Raw genomic sequence first — 18,211 nt, forward strand, 5'->3', positions numbered from 1 at the left:
AGAAAGGCTCAGAAACCTGCCCTCGAGCAAGAGACTCCAGGAGCTCCAGCTGGTCGGCTTAACGCAGGGCCGGCTCCGGGAGAGTGGGGCCCGGCTGGGCAGCACCTCCATGGGGAACAGATCATCACCCCGGCTTGTCGCTCCTGCTGAGGAAGGTCTGACACGCCACAGCGGCTGGACAATCCCACCTGGAAAGAGGCTGCAAATATGGCCCAGGCAGAGCTGATGGGGATTCTCCAGCCTGGCAGCTCAGCCCAGCTGGGGGGTTCTCGGGTCGGGGCTCAGCCCAGATGATCCCTGCCCCCCACCCCCCAGAGTCTATGAAACACAGGGGGCCTCAAGGACGGATGAGGCTGCCAGTGCAGGGACTGTGTGCGCCCCCACTGCCGTCTGCCAGGGCTCCCCGGTCTCCTAGCCAGAGCAGGATGGGCCCAGCAGGCCGAGGGGCAGCTCTGCCAGCTCAGTGTGCTACTGCCACTCGCAGGGGCAGCTGGCTCTGTCTCTCATTTCCCCTCACTGCGCCCAGGCACGCTGGCGCTGCTGCGTGGCCGCGTTCAAACACTCCCGTTACACTGAAACGCTGCCGAGTCCCGGAAGAGCTAAAGGAAGGCTAATGGTGGAGCAGCCAGGACTCCTGGGTTTGATCCCTGGCTCTGTGTCTCTCATTTCCCCTCACTGCCCCAGGCACGCTGGCGCTGCTGCGTGGCCGCGTTCAAACACTCCCGTTACACTGAAACGCTGCCGAGTCCCGGAAGAGCTAAAGGAAGGCTAATGGTGGAGCAGCCAGGACTCCTGGGTTCGATCCCTGGCTCTGTCTCTCTCATTTCCCCTCACTGCCCCCAGGCACTGCTGCGTGGCCGCGTTCAAACACTCCCGTTACACTGAAACGCTGCCGAGTCCCGGAAGAGCTAAAGGAAGGCTAATGGTGGAGCAGCCAGGACTCCTGGGTTCGATCCCTGGCTCTGTGCTTCGGTGCCCTGCCCCACCCCGGCACAGACAAGGGAAATGACTCTGCCGGGTGTCCGGGGGGGCGGGGAAGGAATCCCTCCCAAGCTACCCCCAGCCCCAGCAACTTAATTCCACACATTTCCCCTGGGGGGTGCCGGCTCTCACCCAGCCCCAGGGCAGGGACTGGCTAAACACTCACCATGTTTCCACCTTTGTACAAATGTCCTTTTATTTTTTTTTTTCCTTTTTTTCCTATTTTTATTAGAATATTTTTTAATCTAAAATGAACAAAAAAGGCAAAAATTGGAAAAAATAATTAAACCAAAGAAATAAAAATGTCAAGAGGAGACAGATCAGGAGGGGCTCCTCCCCAGAGAGAAATGGGGGTGTAGGAATAGCCCCCCCTCCCCAGAGAGACGGGGTGGGTGGGGAAACTGGTCCCTCAGGAGAGATGAAGTTGTGGGGTGACCCACAGGATACTGGGGTGTCTGACTGGGTTGCGGTCCCCCCAATATTTGGGATCCAGTTTGGGAGGGCAGATACCCTGCTGCAGCCAGGCCGGGGCTGCAGCGGGGAGGGGCCCTGATATTAAATAAGAGGCGGGGGACTGAAGCCTGGAGAAATCAGCTGTTGATTTGGGGGCGCTACGGAGGGGGAGGGGTAACATGGAGCAGGAGGGAGACGGGGGCAGGGAGGTAACAGTCAGTTCAACCCAGAGCAGGGCTGGATTCTGGGTGGCCCCACGTTCAACACCCCAGGCAACAAGTGGGGCCGGGATCAGCTCGCCAAGTGCCCCCAAACCCCCCCCGGCAGGGGAAGCCAGGGGCTGCCTCAGTCCGGGGGGGAGGGGTGTCACAGAAAGTAGTCGGCAACGGGCTTCTTGGAGGGGATCCCCCGGGTCTCCTGGGGGGCAGCTTCAAAGATGATAAATTCCTTCTGCAGGTGCTCATCCAGCTCCAGGATGGCAGCCACGTTCCCACACCTGGGGGGGCGGGGGTAACATATTGCTCAGCTGGTGCCTCTCACTCCCGACCCGCAGCCCCTGCCAGCCCAGCCCTGCCCCCCCCTCAGCTCTGCCGATGCCCCTCACTCCCGACCCGCAGCCCCTGCCAGCCCAGCCCTGCCCCCCCCAGCTCTGCCGATGCCCCTCACTCCCGACCCGCAGCCCCTGCCAGCCCAGCCCTGCCCCCCCCAGCTCTGCCGATGCCCCTCACTCCCGACCCGCAGCCCCTGCTAGCCCAGCCCTGCCGGTGCCCCTCACTCCCGCCCCGCAGCCCCTGCCAGACCAGCGCTGACCCCCCACACCGGTGCCCCTCATTCCCGACCCGCAGCCCCTGCCAGCCCAGCCCAGCCCAGCCCCCCCCCAGCTCTGCAGGTGCCCCTCACTCCCGACCCGCAGCCCCTGCCAGCCCAGCCCAGCCCCCCCCAGCTCTGCAGGTGCCCCTCACTCCCGACCCGCAGCCCCTGCCAGCCCAGCCCAGCCCCCCCCAGCTCTGCAGGTGCCCCTCACTCCCGCCCCGCAGCCCCTGCCAGACCAGCCCTGACCCCCCACACCGGTGCCCCTCACTCCCGCCCCGCAGCCCGCGCCAGCCCAGCCCCCCCCATCCTGCCGGTGCCCCCCAGCCCTGCCCTGCAGTCCCCATGTGCTCACCGGTAGCAATAGTTGGGGGCCGACCAGACTGTGAGCACAGTCTCGTTGAAGTGCCACTTGTACCCCTCCATGACCAGCTGGTGGGCGCGGCAGATCATGTCGATGTCATTGGAGGCGTTGAACTGGGCAACCACGTCGCTGCCGAAGAGGTACCCGGCGCCCCGCGGGCTCACACCCCAGCCCGTTGTGTCTGAGGGGGCGGGGGGCAGCGGGGTGAGAGGCCAGCCCTGCCCCCCGGTGACCTGCCTCCGTCAGCCCCGCCCCCACATCCCCATACAACCACCGGCCCCGCCCCCACCCCTCAGCGCATCCCTGGACCTCCCCGCTCTCCCACCATGCAGCCCCATCCCCTGCCTCCTGCCCCCCATACCTTCGGGGTCAGACCAGAGCAGGTCACACATGGGGCCGTCGTGCGGCACCTCCTGCTTTCGGTCAATCGTGCGGATCTGATCCAGCGTCTGGATGGACGGGGAGAGGCCCCCGTGGACGCAGAAGATCTGCAGAGGTGGGGGGAGAGGTTAGGAACCCAGGAGTCCTGGCCGCAGCCCCCGCCCCTCGGCCCGGCCTGGCCCACCTTGCCGTCGATGATGGCCGACAGGCTGAGGTAGTCGAAGATCTCGGTGCAGTAGCGCCACACAGTGACGGAGCCGTACTTGCGCAGACACTCATCGTAGAAGCCGTACACCTGCGTGATCTGCCGGCTCTCATGGTTGCCCCGGATCAGTGTGATGCGGTCGGGGTAGCGCACCTGGGGCAGGGGAGGGGTTAGCAGGGGCCTAGCGACCTGGCTAGTGGGGGCTGGGCAGTGGCAGGGGGGGTCATGGGGCAGTTGGGGGGGGTCTCACCTTGAGTGCCAGCAGCAGTAGGAAGGTCTCAACGCTGTAGAAGCCCCGATCCACGAAGTCGCCCATAAAGAGGTAATTGGTCTCTGGGACGTCACCCCCAACCTGCGAGTAGAGAGGGGCTAACGGGACAAGAAGGGGGCAGCGCCGGGGGGCAATGAGACAGGAAGGGGGCAGCGTGGGGTGGGGCGGGGCGATGGGACAGCGGAGGTCTCTACTCACCCTGAAGAGCTCCTTGAGGTCATAGAACTGACCGTGGATGTCCCCACACACCTGGGGGGAGGAGAGACGTTAGGGGATGGGCTGAGACACCAGGACCCCAAGATCCCTGCCCCACGGCCACCCGCACCCCGCCCGCCACTCACTGTCACAGGAGAATCCACCCGCTGCACGTTGCTTTCCTCCACCAGGATCTCCCTGCCACACAGGGGGAAACACATCAGGAGAGAGGCCCCAGTGCCAGCCCCCCCGGGGGTCCCCCGGCCCCGCGCCCCCAGCCCCCCCGGGGGTCCCCCCAGCCCCGCGCCCCCAGCCCCCCCGATGGCCCAGCGCCCACCGCCCCCGGGTTTCCCCCCAGCCCCGCCCCCCCCAGCACTCTCTTCCGAGCCCCCAGCCCCCCCGGGGGTCCCCTAGCCCCTCGTCCCACAGCCCCCCCGGGGGTCCCCCCCAGCCCCAGCGCACCCCAGCCTCCCCCGGGGTCCCCCCAGCCCCGCCGCCCCAGCCCCCCCGGGGGGGCCCCCCGCCTGCGGCGGCGCTCACCGGGCCTTGGCGCCAGCGCCTTCACTCGCTCTCCTTGAGAGCTCGCAGCGCCGGCTGCTCGATCTGGCCGTCCAGGTCGCTGATTCTCGGCATGGCTGCCGTTCACGGGGGGGTCAGGAGGGGCGGGTGGGGAAGGGCCAGCGCAGCGAACGCAGCCCCCCCCGGCAGCGCCGGACCCCTCCCCCGCTCACCGCCCCGCTCCCGCCTCCCCCGCCCCCGGCAGCCCGGCCCCCCCGCTCCCCCCCCCGGCAGCCCGGCCCCCCCGCTCCCCCCCCCGGCAGCCCGGCCCCCCCGCTCCCGCCCCCGGCAGCGCCGGCCCCCCCGCTCCCCGCTCCCGCCTCCCCCTGCCCCCGCACCTGGGGCTCCGTCCCCGGCTCCGAGCGCGGCTGGCCCCGCCCCCTGCCGGCGATAGCGTCACTTCCCCACCGGAAAGCGAAAGCCAGAGCCTGGATAGGAAGTGACGTCACAACCAAATGTAACGAGGGGAACCGGAAACTGCGCTAAGTGACGCAAACGGATATGACGGAAGAACAGAACAATATCGGCTGGGGGAGAGGCGGGAAATGACATCACCGAGGGGGGCCGGCAGCGGTAAGGGCAGCCGGAAATTACGTCATACGTCCCGCCCCTTCCGCTGAATCCCCCTGCCAGCGCCCCGGCCCGCCCCTTCCTGCACGATACTGAGCCCCCCGCCCACCCGGGGGGAGCTCGGGGAGGAGGGGCTGCGCGTCCCGCACAGACCGGAACCCCCCGCCCGGCCCCGCCCCTGGCCCCGCCCCGTTCCTAGACTCAGGGCTGGCAGGGCCGGGTGGGGTCATGGAGCCCCGGCCCCGCCCCCCGGCCACCCCCCCCCCCGGTCCTAGACTCAGGGCTGGCAGGGCCCGGCGATGTCTGACCAGCCCGGGGAGACGCGTCAGCAGCGAGCGTGCAGCGCCCGGGCCGCTCATCCAGCGCTGTGGATGTGTGGGAGGGGGCTCAGGGCTGGGGGTGCAGGAGGGGGGTTGGGGTGCAGGCTCCGGGAAGGAGTTTGGGTGTGGGAGGGGGCTCAGGAGGGGGTTTGGGTGTGGGAGGGGGCTCAGAGCTGGGGTGCAAGAGGGGGGTTGGGGTGCAGGCTCCAGGAAGGAGTTCAGGGGCGGGAGGGGGCTCAGGGCTGGGGGTTCAGGAGGGGGTTTGGGGTGCAGGCTCTGGGAAGGATTTTGGGTGCAGGAGGGGGCTCAGGAGGGGGTTTGGGTGTGGGAGGGGGCTCAGGGCTGAGGTGCAGGGGGGTGGGGCACTGAGTCTGGGAAGGAGTTTGGGTGTGGGAGGGGGCTCAGGGCTGGGGGTTCAGGAGGGGGTTTGGGTGTGGGAGGGGGCTGGGGGTTCAGGAGGGGGGTTGGGGTGCTGGCTCTGGGAAGGAGTTTGGATGCGGGAGGGGGCTCAGGGCTGGGGTGCAGGAGGGGGGTTGGGGCGCTGGCTCTGGGAAGGAGTTTGGGTGTGGGAGGGGCTCAGGGCTGGGGTGCAGAAGGGGGGGTGAGGCGCTGGCTCTGGGAAGGAGTTTGGGTGTGGGAGGGGGCTCAGGGCTGGGGGTTCTGGAGGGGCTTTAGGTGTGGGAGGGGGCTCAGAGCTGGGGTGCAAGAGGGGGGTTGGGGTGCAGGCTCCAGGAAGGAGTTCAGGGGCGGGAGGGGGCTCAGGGCTGGGGGTTTAGGAGGGGGTTTGGGGTGCAGGCTCTGGGAAGGAGTTTGGGTGCAGGAGGGGGCTCAGGAGGGGGTTTGGGTGTGGGAGGGGGCTCAGGGCTGAGGTGCAGGGGGGTGGGGCACTGAGTCTGGGAAGGAGTTTGGGTGTGGGAGGGGGCTCAGGGCTGGGGTTCAGGAGGGGGTTTGGGTGTGGGAGGGGGCTCAGCGCTGGGGTGCGGGAGGGAGTTTGGGGTGCAGGTTCCAGCCAGGCAGCCCTTACCTCAGGCAGCCCCCGGTTGGTGGCGCCGTGGGGCTAATCCAGACTCCCTCCCTGCCCTGGCTCTGCACCGCTCCCGGAAACGGCCGCCATATCCGGCCCCTTGACAGATGGGCCAGGGGGTCTCCATGCACTGCCCCTGCCACAGGCACTGGCCCTGCAGCTCCCATTGGTCACAGTTCCCAGCCAATGGGAGCTGTGGAGCCGGCGCTGGGGGTGGGGGCAGCGCATGGAGACCCCCGCCTTCCCCAGGGGCCGTAGGGACATGCCAGGAGCCGTGGGGGCTGGGGTAGGCAAGGAGCCTGGTTTAGCCTGACTGCACAGCGGACTGGACTTTTACCGACCCAGAGCCGCCACGGCCCCTTTTCTGTTCAGCATTTTGGTCAAAAACCGGCCCCCTGGGCTCAGGGTGCCTGTGGGTTCGGCCCGGGGCCCCACCCCAGCACTGTGGGCGGGGGGGGGCCAGGTCCCGGAGTGTGTGGGGCGGGGTGTCAGGGGGCCTGGCCCCAGCTTGGGGGGTGACAGAGTGGGTGGGGGGCAGCCCAGGGCCCAGCCCCAGCTCATTGTGGGGGGTGGAGGGGCAGCCCTAGCTTGGGCTGTATGTGTTGGGGGAGGGGCCCCGGCCCTGGCTTGTGGGGGGCAGCCCAGGGCCCAGCCCCATCTCGGTGGGTGTGGGAGGGCAATGGAGACCCCAACCCCAGGTCCATGTGCAGGGGTGGGGGTGGGTGCAGGACCCACCCACACTTGTCACCTCAGAGCCTCTGTAATTATAAGTTGAGCTGGGGGCGCACCTGCAATTCCCCCCCACCATATCATGGGCTTCCCCCACAGCTATCTCCAGCAGGGGTGCCCCCCCCGCCCCCTGGAAGCTCACAGCCAGGTCTCTGTTTAAATAGTTTCCTCTTTATTGTAGGATTGAGGGTGGTGTCGCCCCTTCCCTCACTCCCAGGAGTGGGGGCCAGCAGCTCAGTTGTGGGGTGCACGCCTGGAGTGTCATCTGTCACCAGAACGGGGAGCGGAAGCGGAGACACACACAGCCATGACAGCAGGGGGAGGGGGGCCCGGACTCCTGGGTTCTTCATGCTTTTCTGCAGGCCGGAAGCCGGCCACACTGGACTCCGCAGGATGGGGGCAGGCAGCGGGGGCGGGAGGGGTGGGACCCACATTTAGTAGGCGTGGTTGGAGACGAAGAGGGACTCGCTGGCAGCGGCTCCGCTCTGGCCACTTGGGGTGTATTTCCCCTGGCAGGCAAGGCTGTTAGCCTGGAGGAACAGGGAAGAGATCAGCACCCCACGCCCTGCCCCTGTGCCAGCCAGCCCCACATTCACTGCCCCCCATGCTGGATCCAGCACCCCTATTTCGAGCCCCCCAACCCCCTGCCCTTGTGCCAGCCAGCCCCCCATTCCCTGCCCCCGTGCTGGATCCAGCATTCCCATTCCAATCCCCCCAACCCCCTGCTGGGCAGTCCCCATTCTCTGCCCCCCTGTGCTGGATCCAGCACCCCGATTTCGAGCCCCCCAACCCCCTGCCCCTGTGCCGGCCAGCCCCCCATTCCCTGCCCCCCGTGCTGGATCCAGCACCCCTATTTCGAGCCCCCCAACCCCCTGCCCTTGTGCCAGCCAGCCCCCCATTCCCTGTCCCCCGTGCTGCATCCAGCGTCCCTCTTCCGATCCCCCAACCCTCTGTGCCGGCTAGCCCCCCACCCCCACATTCCCTGGGTCCCCCGTGCTGGGGCCAGCACCCTCCATTTCAAGCCCCTCAACTCCTATTCCCTAACCCCGCCTCCGTTCCCTGAGCCCCGCACTGGGGCCAGCACCCCAATTCCCCACCTGGGGCTGGATGGGAGCAACGCCCCCCGGGGGTGGGGCACGTACCAGGGCCCGTGTGACGTACTCCTCCTGGGCGGCCTTGGCGTTCTCCCTCTTGCCCGCCCAGGCCCTGAGGGCGGAGGCCTGCAGGGCGCGGCCGTAGGAGAAGGTGAGGGCCCAGGGCTTGTGCAGGGGGCACTTGTTGATGGCGTTGAGGTTGAGCGAAGCCTCCTCCTCGCTCTGCCCGCCAGACAGGAAGGTGATGCCTGGGGGGGAGGGGGGAGTGTCAGAAGGGGGCAGCTGGGCCCCCGCCCCCTGGGACCTCCTGAGCAACCTCTGGGCCGGAGGGGACCCACCGCTCCCCCCCCCCCCGGGACCTCCTGAGCAACCTCTGGGCTGGAGGGGACCCACCGACCCCCCCCCCGCCCCCTGAGACCTCCTGAGCAACCTCTGGGCCGGAGGGAACCCACCGCTCCCCCCCCCCCGGGACCTCCTGAGCGACCTCTGGGCTGGAGGGAACCCACCGACCCCCACCCCACGCCCTGAAACCTCCTGAGAGACCTCTGGGCTGGAGGGGACCCACCGACCCACCCCCTGGGGCCACCGCGTCCCCCCCCCCGGGACCTCCTGAGCGACCTCTGGGCTGGAGGGGACCCACTGCCCCCTGGGACCTCCTGAGCAACCTCTGGCCGAAGGGGACCCACCAACCCCCCCCCTCCGCCCCCTGGGACCTCCAGAGCAACCTCTGGGCCGGAGGGGACCAACCAACCCCCCCTGCCCCCCCGGGACCTCCTGAGCAACCTCTGGGCTGGAGGGGACCCACTGCCCCCTGGGACCTCCTGAGCAACCTCTGGCCGAAGGGGACCCACCAACCCCCCCCCCCCCCCCCCCCCGCCCCCTTGGGACCTCCAGAGCAACCTCTGGGCCGGAGGGGACCAACCAACCCCCCCTGCCCCCCCGGGACCTCCTGAGCAACCTCTGGGCCGGAGGGGACCAACCAACCCCCCCTGCTCCCCCGGGACCTCCTGAGCAACCTCTGGGCTGGAGGGGACCCACTGCCCCCCGGGACCTCCTGAGCGACCTCTGGGCTGGAGGGAACCCAATGACCCCCCCCGCCCCCTGGGACCTCCTGAGCAACCTCTGGCCAAAGGGGACCCACCAACTCCCCCCCCGCCCCCTGGGACCTCCTGAGCGACCTCTGGGCCGGAGGAGACCCACCGACCCCCACCCCACGCCCTGAAACCTCCTGAGAGACCTCTGGGCTGGAGAGGACCCACCGACCCACCCCCAGGGGCCACCGCGTCCCCCCCCCGGGACCTCCAGAGCAACCTCTGGGCCGGAGGGGACCAACCAACCCCCCCTGCCCCCCCGGGACCTCCTGAGCAACCTCTGGGCCGGAGGGGACCAACCAACCCCCCCTGCTCCCCCGGGACCTCCTGAGCAACCTCTGGGCTGGAGGGGACCCACCGCTCCCCCCCCCCGGGACCTCCTGAGCGACCTCTGGGCTGGAGGGAACCCACTGCCCCCTGGGACCTCCTGAGCAACCTCTGGGCTGGAGGGGACCCACCGACCCGCCCCCTGGGGCCACCGCATCCCCCCCCCCCGGGACCTCCTGAGCAACCTCTGGGCCGGAGGGGACCCACCGCTCCCCCCCCCCCCCGGGACCTCCTGAGCGACCTCTGGGCTGGAGGGAACCCACCGACCCCCACCCCACGCCCTGAAACCTCCTGAGCGACCTCTGGGCCGGAGGGGACCCACCGACCCGCCCCCTGGGGCCACCGCGTCCCCCCCCCGGGACCTCCTGAGCAACCTCTGGGCTGGAGGGGACCCACTGCCCCCTGGGACCTCCTGAGCAACCTCTGGCCGAAGGGGACCCACCAACCCCCCCCCCGCCCCCTGGGACCTCCAGAGCAACCTCTGGGCCGGAGGGGACCAACCAACCCCCCCTGCCCCCCCGGGACCTCCTGAGCAACCTCTGGGCTGGAGGGGACCCACTGCCCCCTGGGACCTCCTGAGCAACCTCTGGCCGAAGGGGACCCACCAACCCCACCCCCCCTGCCCCCTGGGACCTCCAGAGCAACCTCTGGGCCGGAGGGGACCAACCAACCCCCCCTGCCCCCCCGGGACCTCCTGAGCAACCTCTGGGCCGGAGGGGACCAACCAACCCCCCCTGCTCCCCCGGGACCTCCTGAGCAACCTCTGGGCTGGAGGGGACCCCCCGACCCCCCCCCCCCCGGCCCTTGGGACCTCCCGAGAGACCTCTGGCTGGAGGGGACCCACTGACCCCCCCCCCGGGACCTCCTGAACAAGCTCTGGGCTGGAGGGGACCCACTGATCCCCCCCCATCCCCTGGTACTTCCTCAGCGACTTCTGGGCTGGAGGGCACCCACTGACACCCCCCCCCAGGACCTCCTGAGCGACCTCTGGCCGGAGGGGACCCACTGATCCCCCCCATCCCCTGGTACCTCCTGAGCAACCTCTGGCCAAAGGGGACCAACCAACCCCCCCGCCCCCTGGGACCTCCTGAGCGACCTCGGGCCGGAGGGGACCCACTGATCCCCCCCCATCCCCTGGTACTTCCTCAGCGACTTCTGGGCTGGAGGGCACCCACTGACCCCCACCCCCAGGACCTCCTGAGCGACCTCTGGCCGGAGGGGACCCACTGATCCCCCCCATCCCCTGGGACCTCCTGAGCGACCTCTGGCCGGAGGGGACCCACTGAGTCCCACCCCAGTCACTCTGGCTGAATTTGACCCCCCCTCCCTGGGCTGGAGGGAGGTGAAACCATCCCCCACACGTCCTTTTCCTTCCCCAGGCCAAGGCTGCGGTGAGTTTGCCAGGGCTCCGGGGGTGGCCGGGGCCCCCAGGGAACGGGCTCACCCGCCAACTGCAGCCCCAGCTGCTAACACCCTCTTCGCCCCCCAGCGGCGCCTGCCAGACCCTGCAGCATGGGGCCGGCCAGCAGCCACGGCAGGGCAGGCGCCCCACGGAGCCCGGGTCTCGGCCGGGGGGGGCACTCACCGGGCACCGCGGGCGGCACGGTGCGGCGCAGGGCGGTGACGGTCGCCATGGCGATCTCCTCGGCGCTGTATTTCTTGGGGCAGGCGTGGCCGGGCGTCACCATGTTGGGTTTCAGCAGCGTCCCCTCCAGGTAGACGTGGTGGTCGCTCAGCGCCTTGTACACCGCCGCCAGCACCTGGGGGCGGGGCCAGAGATGGGGTGGGGCCAGCCATGGGAGGCTCCGCCCCTCCAACACCACCCCCCGCCCCCCCAGATTCTACCCCCACCAAACCCCCCAGCCTCACCCCCTGCCCAGTCCCGGAGCCCCTCTCACCTTCTCGGTGACGTACTGGCAGCGCTTCAGGTCATGGTCCCCATCGGGCAGGATTTCCGGCTCCACAATGGGCACGATCCCGTTCTGGGGGGGCAGACACAGGAGGTGGGGTCAGAGACCCCCAGACACAGCAGCTCAGCACCCCCCTCTGGTGGCCAAATGGGGAACTGCAGCTGCATGTGCTCAGTGTCCCCCCCAGTGGGGAGACGGGGACCTGCAGCACCCGCCCCGGGGCGCCCACCTGCTGGCAGATGCTGGCGTAGCGCACCAGGACGTTGGCGTTCTCCAGGATGGCCAGGTGGGAGGGAGTGTGCTCGGAGATCTTCAGCACGCAGCGCCACTTGGCGAAGTCAGCCCCATCCTTCTTGTACTGGGCACAGCGCTCAGACAGGCCGTCCAGCCCTGGGGGAGGGACAGGCGTGAGCCCGGGGGCTAGTGTCCGGGCCCGGGCCCGGGCCCCACGGGGGCTGGCTGCCATTGGACACAGCCCATGTCACTCACCCTGGGTGGTGGTCTCTCCGTTTGTCCCAGCCAGGGGCACGACACCTTTGTCCACCTGCAGGGCAGAGGGGTGGGTCCATTCAGTCACCGGCTCCCTCCGAGAGGCCCCCCAATCCCTCCGAACAACCCCCTTCCAGACCATCGGCCCAGACATTCCGGTGGGGGCCTCTGGGCTTTGGGGGTAACAAGATTGGTCCAAGAACCCCCCCGCCCCATCAGCCCAGATACCTCCAACCCATCCCCCTCCCTCCCCAGCAGCATCAGACACCACCTCCCATTCTCCCAGCCTCCTCCCTGGCCAGCCCCCATGTCCTCCCTCCGTCCCATACAATCATCCCAACCGACTCTGCCCCACACCTCCCTGTCACTCAGCCTCTCCCCTGCAGTCCCATCTGCCCTGTCCCCGAGACTCCTCGGCCAACACACCATGGCAACCCCCCCCACCTCACCAGCCCCCTCCCTGCCCGCTCTCACCTTGATGCCCACCACACCGCCCTTGTCCTTGATGACCTTGGTGAAGGGGTGGCCGTCGTCGGCCTTCTGGTACATGGTCTCATGGAAGAGGATGACGCCCCCAATGCAGGGATTGACCCGCTGGTCGGCCGTGAACAGCAGCTGGCGATAGAAGCGCCGGTTCTCCTCCGTGTTCTCCGCACCGATGGAGCTCAGCCGCTTGGCGATGCTGCCTGGGGGCCGGGGGGGTGTCAGCTGGGGCCCGTCCATCCTGAGCTCTAACTCCCTTCTGCCAGCTCTGCTGGTGCCCCCCACTCCCAACCCACAGCCCCTCTTAGCCCAGCCCTGCCGATGCCCCCACTCCTGACCCACAGCCCCTCTTAGCCCAGCCCTGCCGATGCCCCCCACTCCCAACCCACAGCCCCTCTTAGCCCAGCCCTGCCGATGCCCCCACTCCTGACCCACAGCCCCTCTTAGCCCAGCCCTGCCGATGCCCCCCACTCCTGACCCGCAGCCCCTCTTAGCCCAGCCCTGCCGATGCCCCCCACTCCTGACCCGCAGCCCCTCTTAGCCCAGCCCTGCCGATGCCCCCACTCCTGACCCAGCAGCCCCTCTTAGCCCAGCCCTGCCGATGCCCCCCACTCCTGACCCGCAGCCCCTCTTAGCCCAGCCCTGCCGATGCCCCCCACTCCTGACCCGCAGCCCCTCTTAGCCCAGCCCTGCCGATGCCCCCCACTCCTGACCCGCAGCCCCTCTTAGCCCAGCCCTGCCGATGCCCCCCACTCCTGACCCGCAGCCCCTCTTAGCCCAGCCCTGCCGATGCCCCCCAGTCCTGACCCGCAGCCCCTCTTAGCCCAGCCCTGCCGGTGCCCCCCACTCCTGACCCGCAGCCCCTCTTAGCCCAGCCCTGCCGATGCCCCCCACTCCTGACCCGCAGCCCCCTTACCGGTGGACTCATCGGCGGCGAGGATGCCCTTGCCAGGGGCCACGATGCGGTGGGCAATGTCCGACAGCTCTTTCTTCTGCTCGGGGCTGAGGGCCGGGTACTGGTGAGGCATCGTGAGTGACTGCGGGGAGACGGGCCGCGGAGGGTTAACCCCGCCCAGACAGACGGACGTGCCTGCCCGGGGCTCCGGCATGGCAGCCCTGCCACGCTGGGGGAGAAATGGGAGCCAGGCGTCCGAATAGGGCTCCCCTCATGCTCCCAAGCCCTGGGGGAGGGACCCAGGCCCTGCAGAGTTCACAGCCTCCAGGGAGCAGTGGGACCCGGGCGCCCCGGGAAGGGTCCCCCCCCCAGCCTGGGGGGGGCCCGGGTCAGCAGCCCGAGGCACTGCTGGCTCCTAGGGGGCGCCCCCGCGCGCATTCCAGAGATGCCGCAAATAACCTTGCGGCTCTGACCTTGGGGGGGGGGCCTCGCCCAGGCCCCAGAACCCTGCAGCGGGGGAGGGGGGGAGCAGGGAGAACGATGGGGAACCTCGCGGGGTGCGGGGGATCCAGGCCCCCCCTTTCCGGCTCACCCAGAGGCAGCAGCATGGAAATGAAGGGGGTGCAGCTGGCTCTGGGGGGAGGCACTTCAGGCCCCAGGGCGAGGGTTGTTCCGCTCGTGAGACCCAGGGTCCCCTTCTTCACCCACGGGGGTCAGCCCCCCCACGGGGAATCCCATCCCCGATACCTGCCCCCCCCCCGGCGGCTCCCAGCCCCGCTCACCTCTCGCGGCGCGGGCAGGGTGTGACTGGGGGGGCTTCGAACTCTCCCAGTCTCCGAGTTCCGAACTGGAACGTCACAGACCTGCGGGCGGAAACAGGGAAGGGGCGGGGCCAAGCGCTTAAAGGGCCACAGCTTCCTAAATAGGGGGTGCGGGGGTCAGGAGACACCCTCGGCTCCCCTAAACTGCCCCCTTCCCCCTGCCCCTTCCCCTGCTCCCGCACCCCATGTCCCCTCCCCATCTCCACCCTGCCCCAGCTCCCCTTCCCCAAGCATCCTCTCTGCCCCCCCCTTCTGAAATCCCCATTGACTCACCCCGGGCGGGGTGTGTGTGTGTCTGGGGAAATTTCCCCCAGGGAAAAATGCTGATTCACCCCCCACCCATCCTGCCCCGCCCGGGGAAAGGGGGGACACCGAGGGGAGGGGCAGGGTGGAAGGATGCAGTGCATTCTGGGAGGGAGGCAGGGCCTATAGGGGAACAGTGCATTTGTGGGGGCCTGGAGGGGCTAAAGGGGTCCGGGGGACTGAGGCAGATTTGGGGCTGTGGAAGCCAAAGCACAGTCCCTGCAGCGGCTGGAACCAGCCCCCCCAATCCCTACTACCAAGGCCCCCAATTCCCTCCTTCCCACAGACACCCCCAGCCATTCCTCCAAATCCCCCCTCAAAATCTCTGCCCCAGCTGGGGTGTGGGGTTTTCGGCACGCCCATCCGGTCTGGGGGTTACACAGGAGGCTCTGAGAGGGGGATCACTGGGTACCCTCCTCCCTGCCATGCATGCTCCTCCTCTGCATCTACCCCCACCATTTCTGCTTCCAGCTCTGACCTTTCTCCAGACACCAGATCCCCTCCTGCCCCCCCTCCGTCGCTCACATGTCCCCTCTGAAGGGCAAGGAGCTATTTTTGGGTCTCTCGATGGGGGGGGGGGGAGTTAACCCTTCTGGTGCCAGGATGCTGCCTGGTTGTGGGGTCAGTAGTATAAGCTGGGACCTGCCTAAGGCTTGAAACCCGAGGGCCAGGGAGGCTCCCCATGCCCAGCTGGGCAGTGCCAGGTCTGGGCAAAATCTGGAGGCTTGTGCACGGAGCGGCTGGTGTCAATCTCCGCGGGCAAAGCAGCAGCCCCCTCGTGCCAAGCTCACCCTGGGTGCGGGGAGCCCCAGCGGGGGAGGACCCCTGGGCAGCTCTCCCAGGCCAGGAACCCACAACTGCAGCTGCAGGCCGGGGGGAGAGGGAAGACAGGCCCTGATGTCTGGGGCACAAAGGAGCCAGTGGGGTAAGGAGAGCACAGGAATGTGTGTGTGGCGGGGGGGACAGCCCAGGCCTGGGGGTGGGGGCTCCTTGGCCAAGGCTGGGGCTCTGGGCGGGTATCAGGTGGCATCTGAGGAGGGGAGAGCGAGGCTGCAGAAATGACAGATGATCTGACCTCACTCCCGACCCGCAGCCCCTGCCAGCCCAGCCCTGCCCCCCCAGCTCTGCCGGTGCCCCTCACTCCCGACCCGCAGCCCCTGCCAGCCCAGCCCTGCCCCCCCAGCTCTGCCGGTGCCCCTCACTCCCGACCCGCAGCCCCTGCTAGCCCAGCCTTGACTCACCCCCTCTCTGCTGGTGCCCCTCACTCCCAACCCGGAGCCCCTGCTAGCCCAGCCTCAGCCCCAGATCTGCCGGTGCCCCTCACTCCCGACCCGCAGCCCCTGCCAGCCAAGCCAGGCCTGGGGGAGGGGATTTCTCAGCTTCTGGTGATTATAGTGGAACTGCTCAGTCATCATGGGGGGTGGACGGAGCGGGGGCTCTTGTGCTGCTCAGCACGTACCAGTGGGGAAAGGGGGCTGGGTGCCCAATCTGGGCCTCCCAAATCCTTTCCCCATCACCATGGTGAGCCCCCTCCCCGCACAGTTCAGGGTGGCAGCCTGCAGCTGGGGGCTGCACGGGGACCTGATGCCTGGGAGAGCCCCCCCCACCTGATTCCCCTGAGAGTTCCCCCCCCGCACATTCCACCCAGGGCGCAGCTGCAGCCTTAGAAATGTCATTCCCCCCACGTGACCGCCCCCTCCATCCAGAGTCCCTCCCCCTCCCACTATTACCCTCCTGTGCTGCTCTGCCCCATGTCCCTTACCCCATCCCCCCACCCCCAGCCTCCCTACTGCATCCCCCTCCCCCAGACACCCCCCAGTGCCCAATCACCCCCAGCCCATCCCAGATACCCCCCAGTGCCCAATCACCCCCCAGACATCCCCCAGTGCCCAATCACCCCCAGCCCACCCCAGACACCCCCCAGTGCCCAATCACCCCCCAGTCACCTCCCAGTGCCCAATCACCCCCAGCACATCCCAGATACCCCCCAGTGCCCAGTCACCCCCAGCTCACCCGACACCCTCCAGTGCCCAATCACCCCCAGCCCATCCAAGTCCCTAATAACCCCCCTGACACCCCCCAGTGCCCAATCACTCCCCAGACACCCCCCAGTGCCCAAACCCCCCCAGCCTACCTCAGACTCCCCCCAGCTTCCAATCACCCCCCAATACCCTCCAGTGCCCAATCACCCCCGGCCCATCCCTGACACCCCCAAGTGCCCAATCACTCCCCAGACACCCCCCAGTGCCCAAACCCTCCCAGCCTACCTCAGACTCCCCCCCAGCTTCCAATCACCCCCCAATACCCTCCAGTGCCCAATCACCCCCGGCCCATCCCTGACACCCCCAAGTGCCCAATCACTCCCTGACACCCCCCAGTGCCCAATCACCCCCGGCACATCCCAGATACCCCCCAGTGCTCAGTCACCCCCAGCTCACCCGACACCCTCCAGTGCCCAATCACCCCCAGCCCATCCAAGTCCCTAATAACCCCCCTGACGCCCCCCAGTGCCCAATCACCCCCGGCCCATCCCCGACACCCCCCAGTGCCCAATAATCCCCCAGTCTCCCAACCAGCTCCCTCCCCCAGTCCCCCATAAACTCCCCTCCCTACCCAGACCAGTCCCCCCCCAGACACCCCCTTGCTCCCCATCGCTCTCACCGAAAGCAGGAGTCTGGCAGGTGTCTCTGGTGGCACACGGCAGCTCCGGGCGGTGCTGGGTGACTGGGGTGCCAAGGGACCGTGGGGCGATAACAGGCTGGGGGGCGGGGTAACCTTTTCCCTGACCCCTGGCCTTTTGCTGAGGTGGCTAAAAATAGAAATACCCCAGCCTGGGAATGTGAAATGCCCAGGCACTCGTAGCTGAGTCATGGGGGGGGATCCAGCAGCCAGCACCCCCACCTCTTGCAGCCCCCCAGACACCCCACTTCCCCTGCCAACACTGATCCCCCCAACCCTGAACCCCTCAAAGCCCCCACAGCCCCCCAATGTCTGAGTCCTCTGCACCCATCATAAACAGATGGTTAAGGGTTAATGTCTCTTTGACCTGTAAAGGGTTAAGAAGCTCAGGAAACCTGGCTGACACCTGACCAGGGGACCAATAGGGGGACAAGATACTTTCAAATCTTGGTGGGGGGAAGTCTTTGTTTGTGCTCTTTGTTTGCGGGTTGTTCGCTCTTGGGACTAAGAGGGACCAGACATCAATCCAGGCTCTCCAAATCTTTCTGAACCAGTCTCTCATGTTTCAAACTTGCAAGTAACAGCCAGGCAAGGTGTGTTAGTCTGATTTTTGTTTTCTCATCTTATAAATGTTCCTTTTTGCTGAGAGGATTTTACCTCTGTTTGCTATAACTTTGAACCTAAGGCTAGAGGGGGTTCCTCTGGGCTGTATGAATCTGAGTACCCTGTAAAGTATTTTCCATCCTGATTTTACAGAGATGATTTTTACTTTGCTTTCTTTTTAAGAACCTTATTGATTTTTCCTTGTTTTAAGATCCAAGGGGATTGGATCTGGACTCACCAGGGACTGGTGGGGGGGAAGGAGGGAGGATGGTTAATTTCTCCTTGTTTTAAGATCCGAGGGATTTGTATCTGTGTTCACCAGGGAATTGGTGAAGTCCCTCAAGGCAACCCAGGGAGGGGAAAGTTTTTGGGGGACAGAAAGTGTTCCAGACACTGGAATTCTAGATGGTGGCAGCGTTACCAGATCTAAGCTAGTAATTAAGCTTAGAAGTGTCCATGCAGGTCCCCACATCTGTACCCTAAAGTTCAGAGTGGCAAAGGAACCTTGACATGGTAGCAGAGATGGGATTTTTTAGGAACCAAAAGCCAGTAGGATTTTTCCCCCCTCCTTTCTAGCTGCCTGGAAAGCAGCCTGAGGGCAGAGGTGTTAAGTTTTTTAACAAGGGTCTTTGTTAAGAGGAGGCTTCAAGCTGTG

At 67.2% G+C, this 18,211-nt stretch overlaps 2 protein-coding genes across 3 annotated transcripts; both read right to left on the bottom strand.

Annotated features, from left to right (window-relative positions):
- Positions 1-1,561: 1,561 nt before the first annotated feature.
- PPP4C (protein phosphatase 4 catalytic subunit) lies at positions 1,562-4,293 on the bottom strand. Its single transcript, XM_030542851.1, is given in 9 exon segments — positions 1,562-1,930; positions 2,600-2,789; positions 2,970-3,096; positions 3,174-3,347; positions 3,445-3,546; positions 3,664-3,714; positions 3,807-3,858; positions 4,201-4,254; positions 4,256-4,293. Coding segments are annotated over 9 exon segments (918 nt in total). The 3' UTR covers positions 1,562-1,800.
- A 2,719-nt stretch (positions 4,294-7,012) lies between these two features.
- On the bottom strand, positions 7,013-17,037 carry ALDOA (aldolase, fructose-bisphosphate A). Of its 2 annotated transcripts, none has more exons than XM_030542847.1 (10): positions 16,936-17,037; positions 13,933-14,013; positions 13,172-13,292; positions 12,247-12,458; positions 11,773-11,827; positions 11,513-11,673; positions 11,272-11,355; positions 10,959-11,133; positions 8,004-8,203; positions 7,013-7,391 (listed from the first exon to the last, which is right to left on the bottom strand). In XM_030542847.1, exons 3-10 carry the CDS (start codon positions 13,281-13,283, stop codon positions 7,296-7,298), a joined length of 1,095 nt encoding a protein of 364 aa, XP_030398707.1. In that variant the 5' UTR covers positions 13,284-13,292; positions 13,933-14,013; positions 16,936-17,037; the 3' UTR covers positions 7,013-7,295. The 2 variants fall into 2 exon arrangements, with proteins under 2 accessions (XP_030398707.1, XP_030398708.1); XM_030542848.1 differs by lacking the exon at positions 16,936-17,037 and adding an exon at positions 14,245-14,338.
- Between the last annotated feature and the right edge of the window lie 1,174 nt (positions 17,038-18,211).

This window comes from Gopherus evgoodei, unplaced genomic scaffold, assembly GCF_007399415.2.
Source record: "Gopherus evgoodei ecotype Sinaloan lineage unplaced genomic scaffold, rGopEvg1_v1.p scaffold_153_arrow_ctg1, whole genome shotgun sequence".
Classification (NCBI taxonomy): domain Eukaryota; kingdom Metazoa; phylum Chordata; order Testudines; family Testudinidae; genus Gopherus; species Gopherus evgoodei.

What these genes read in the sequence shown, in the direction of transcription:
- ALDOA (XM_030542847.1), bottom strand. Translation starts at nt 13,283, where the DNA reads ATGCCTCACCAGTACCCGGCCCTCAGCCCCGAGCAGAAGAAAGAGCTG. An exon ending in GCCAGTACGTCACCGAGAAG is followed by an intron (nt 11,134 to 11,271) that starts GTGAGAGGGGCT and finishes CCCCGCCCCCAG; the next exon opens with GTGCTGGCGGCGGTGTACAA. An exon ending in CGTGCCGCCCGCGGTGCCCG is followed by an intron (nt 8,204 to 10,958) that starts GTGAGTGCCCCC and finishes CCTCCCCCCCAG; the next exon opens with GCATCACCTTCCTGTCTGGC.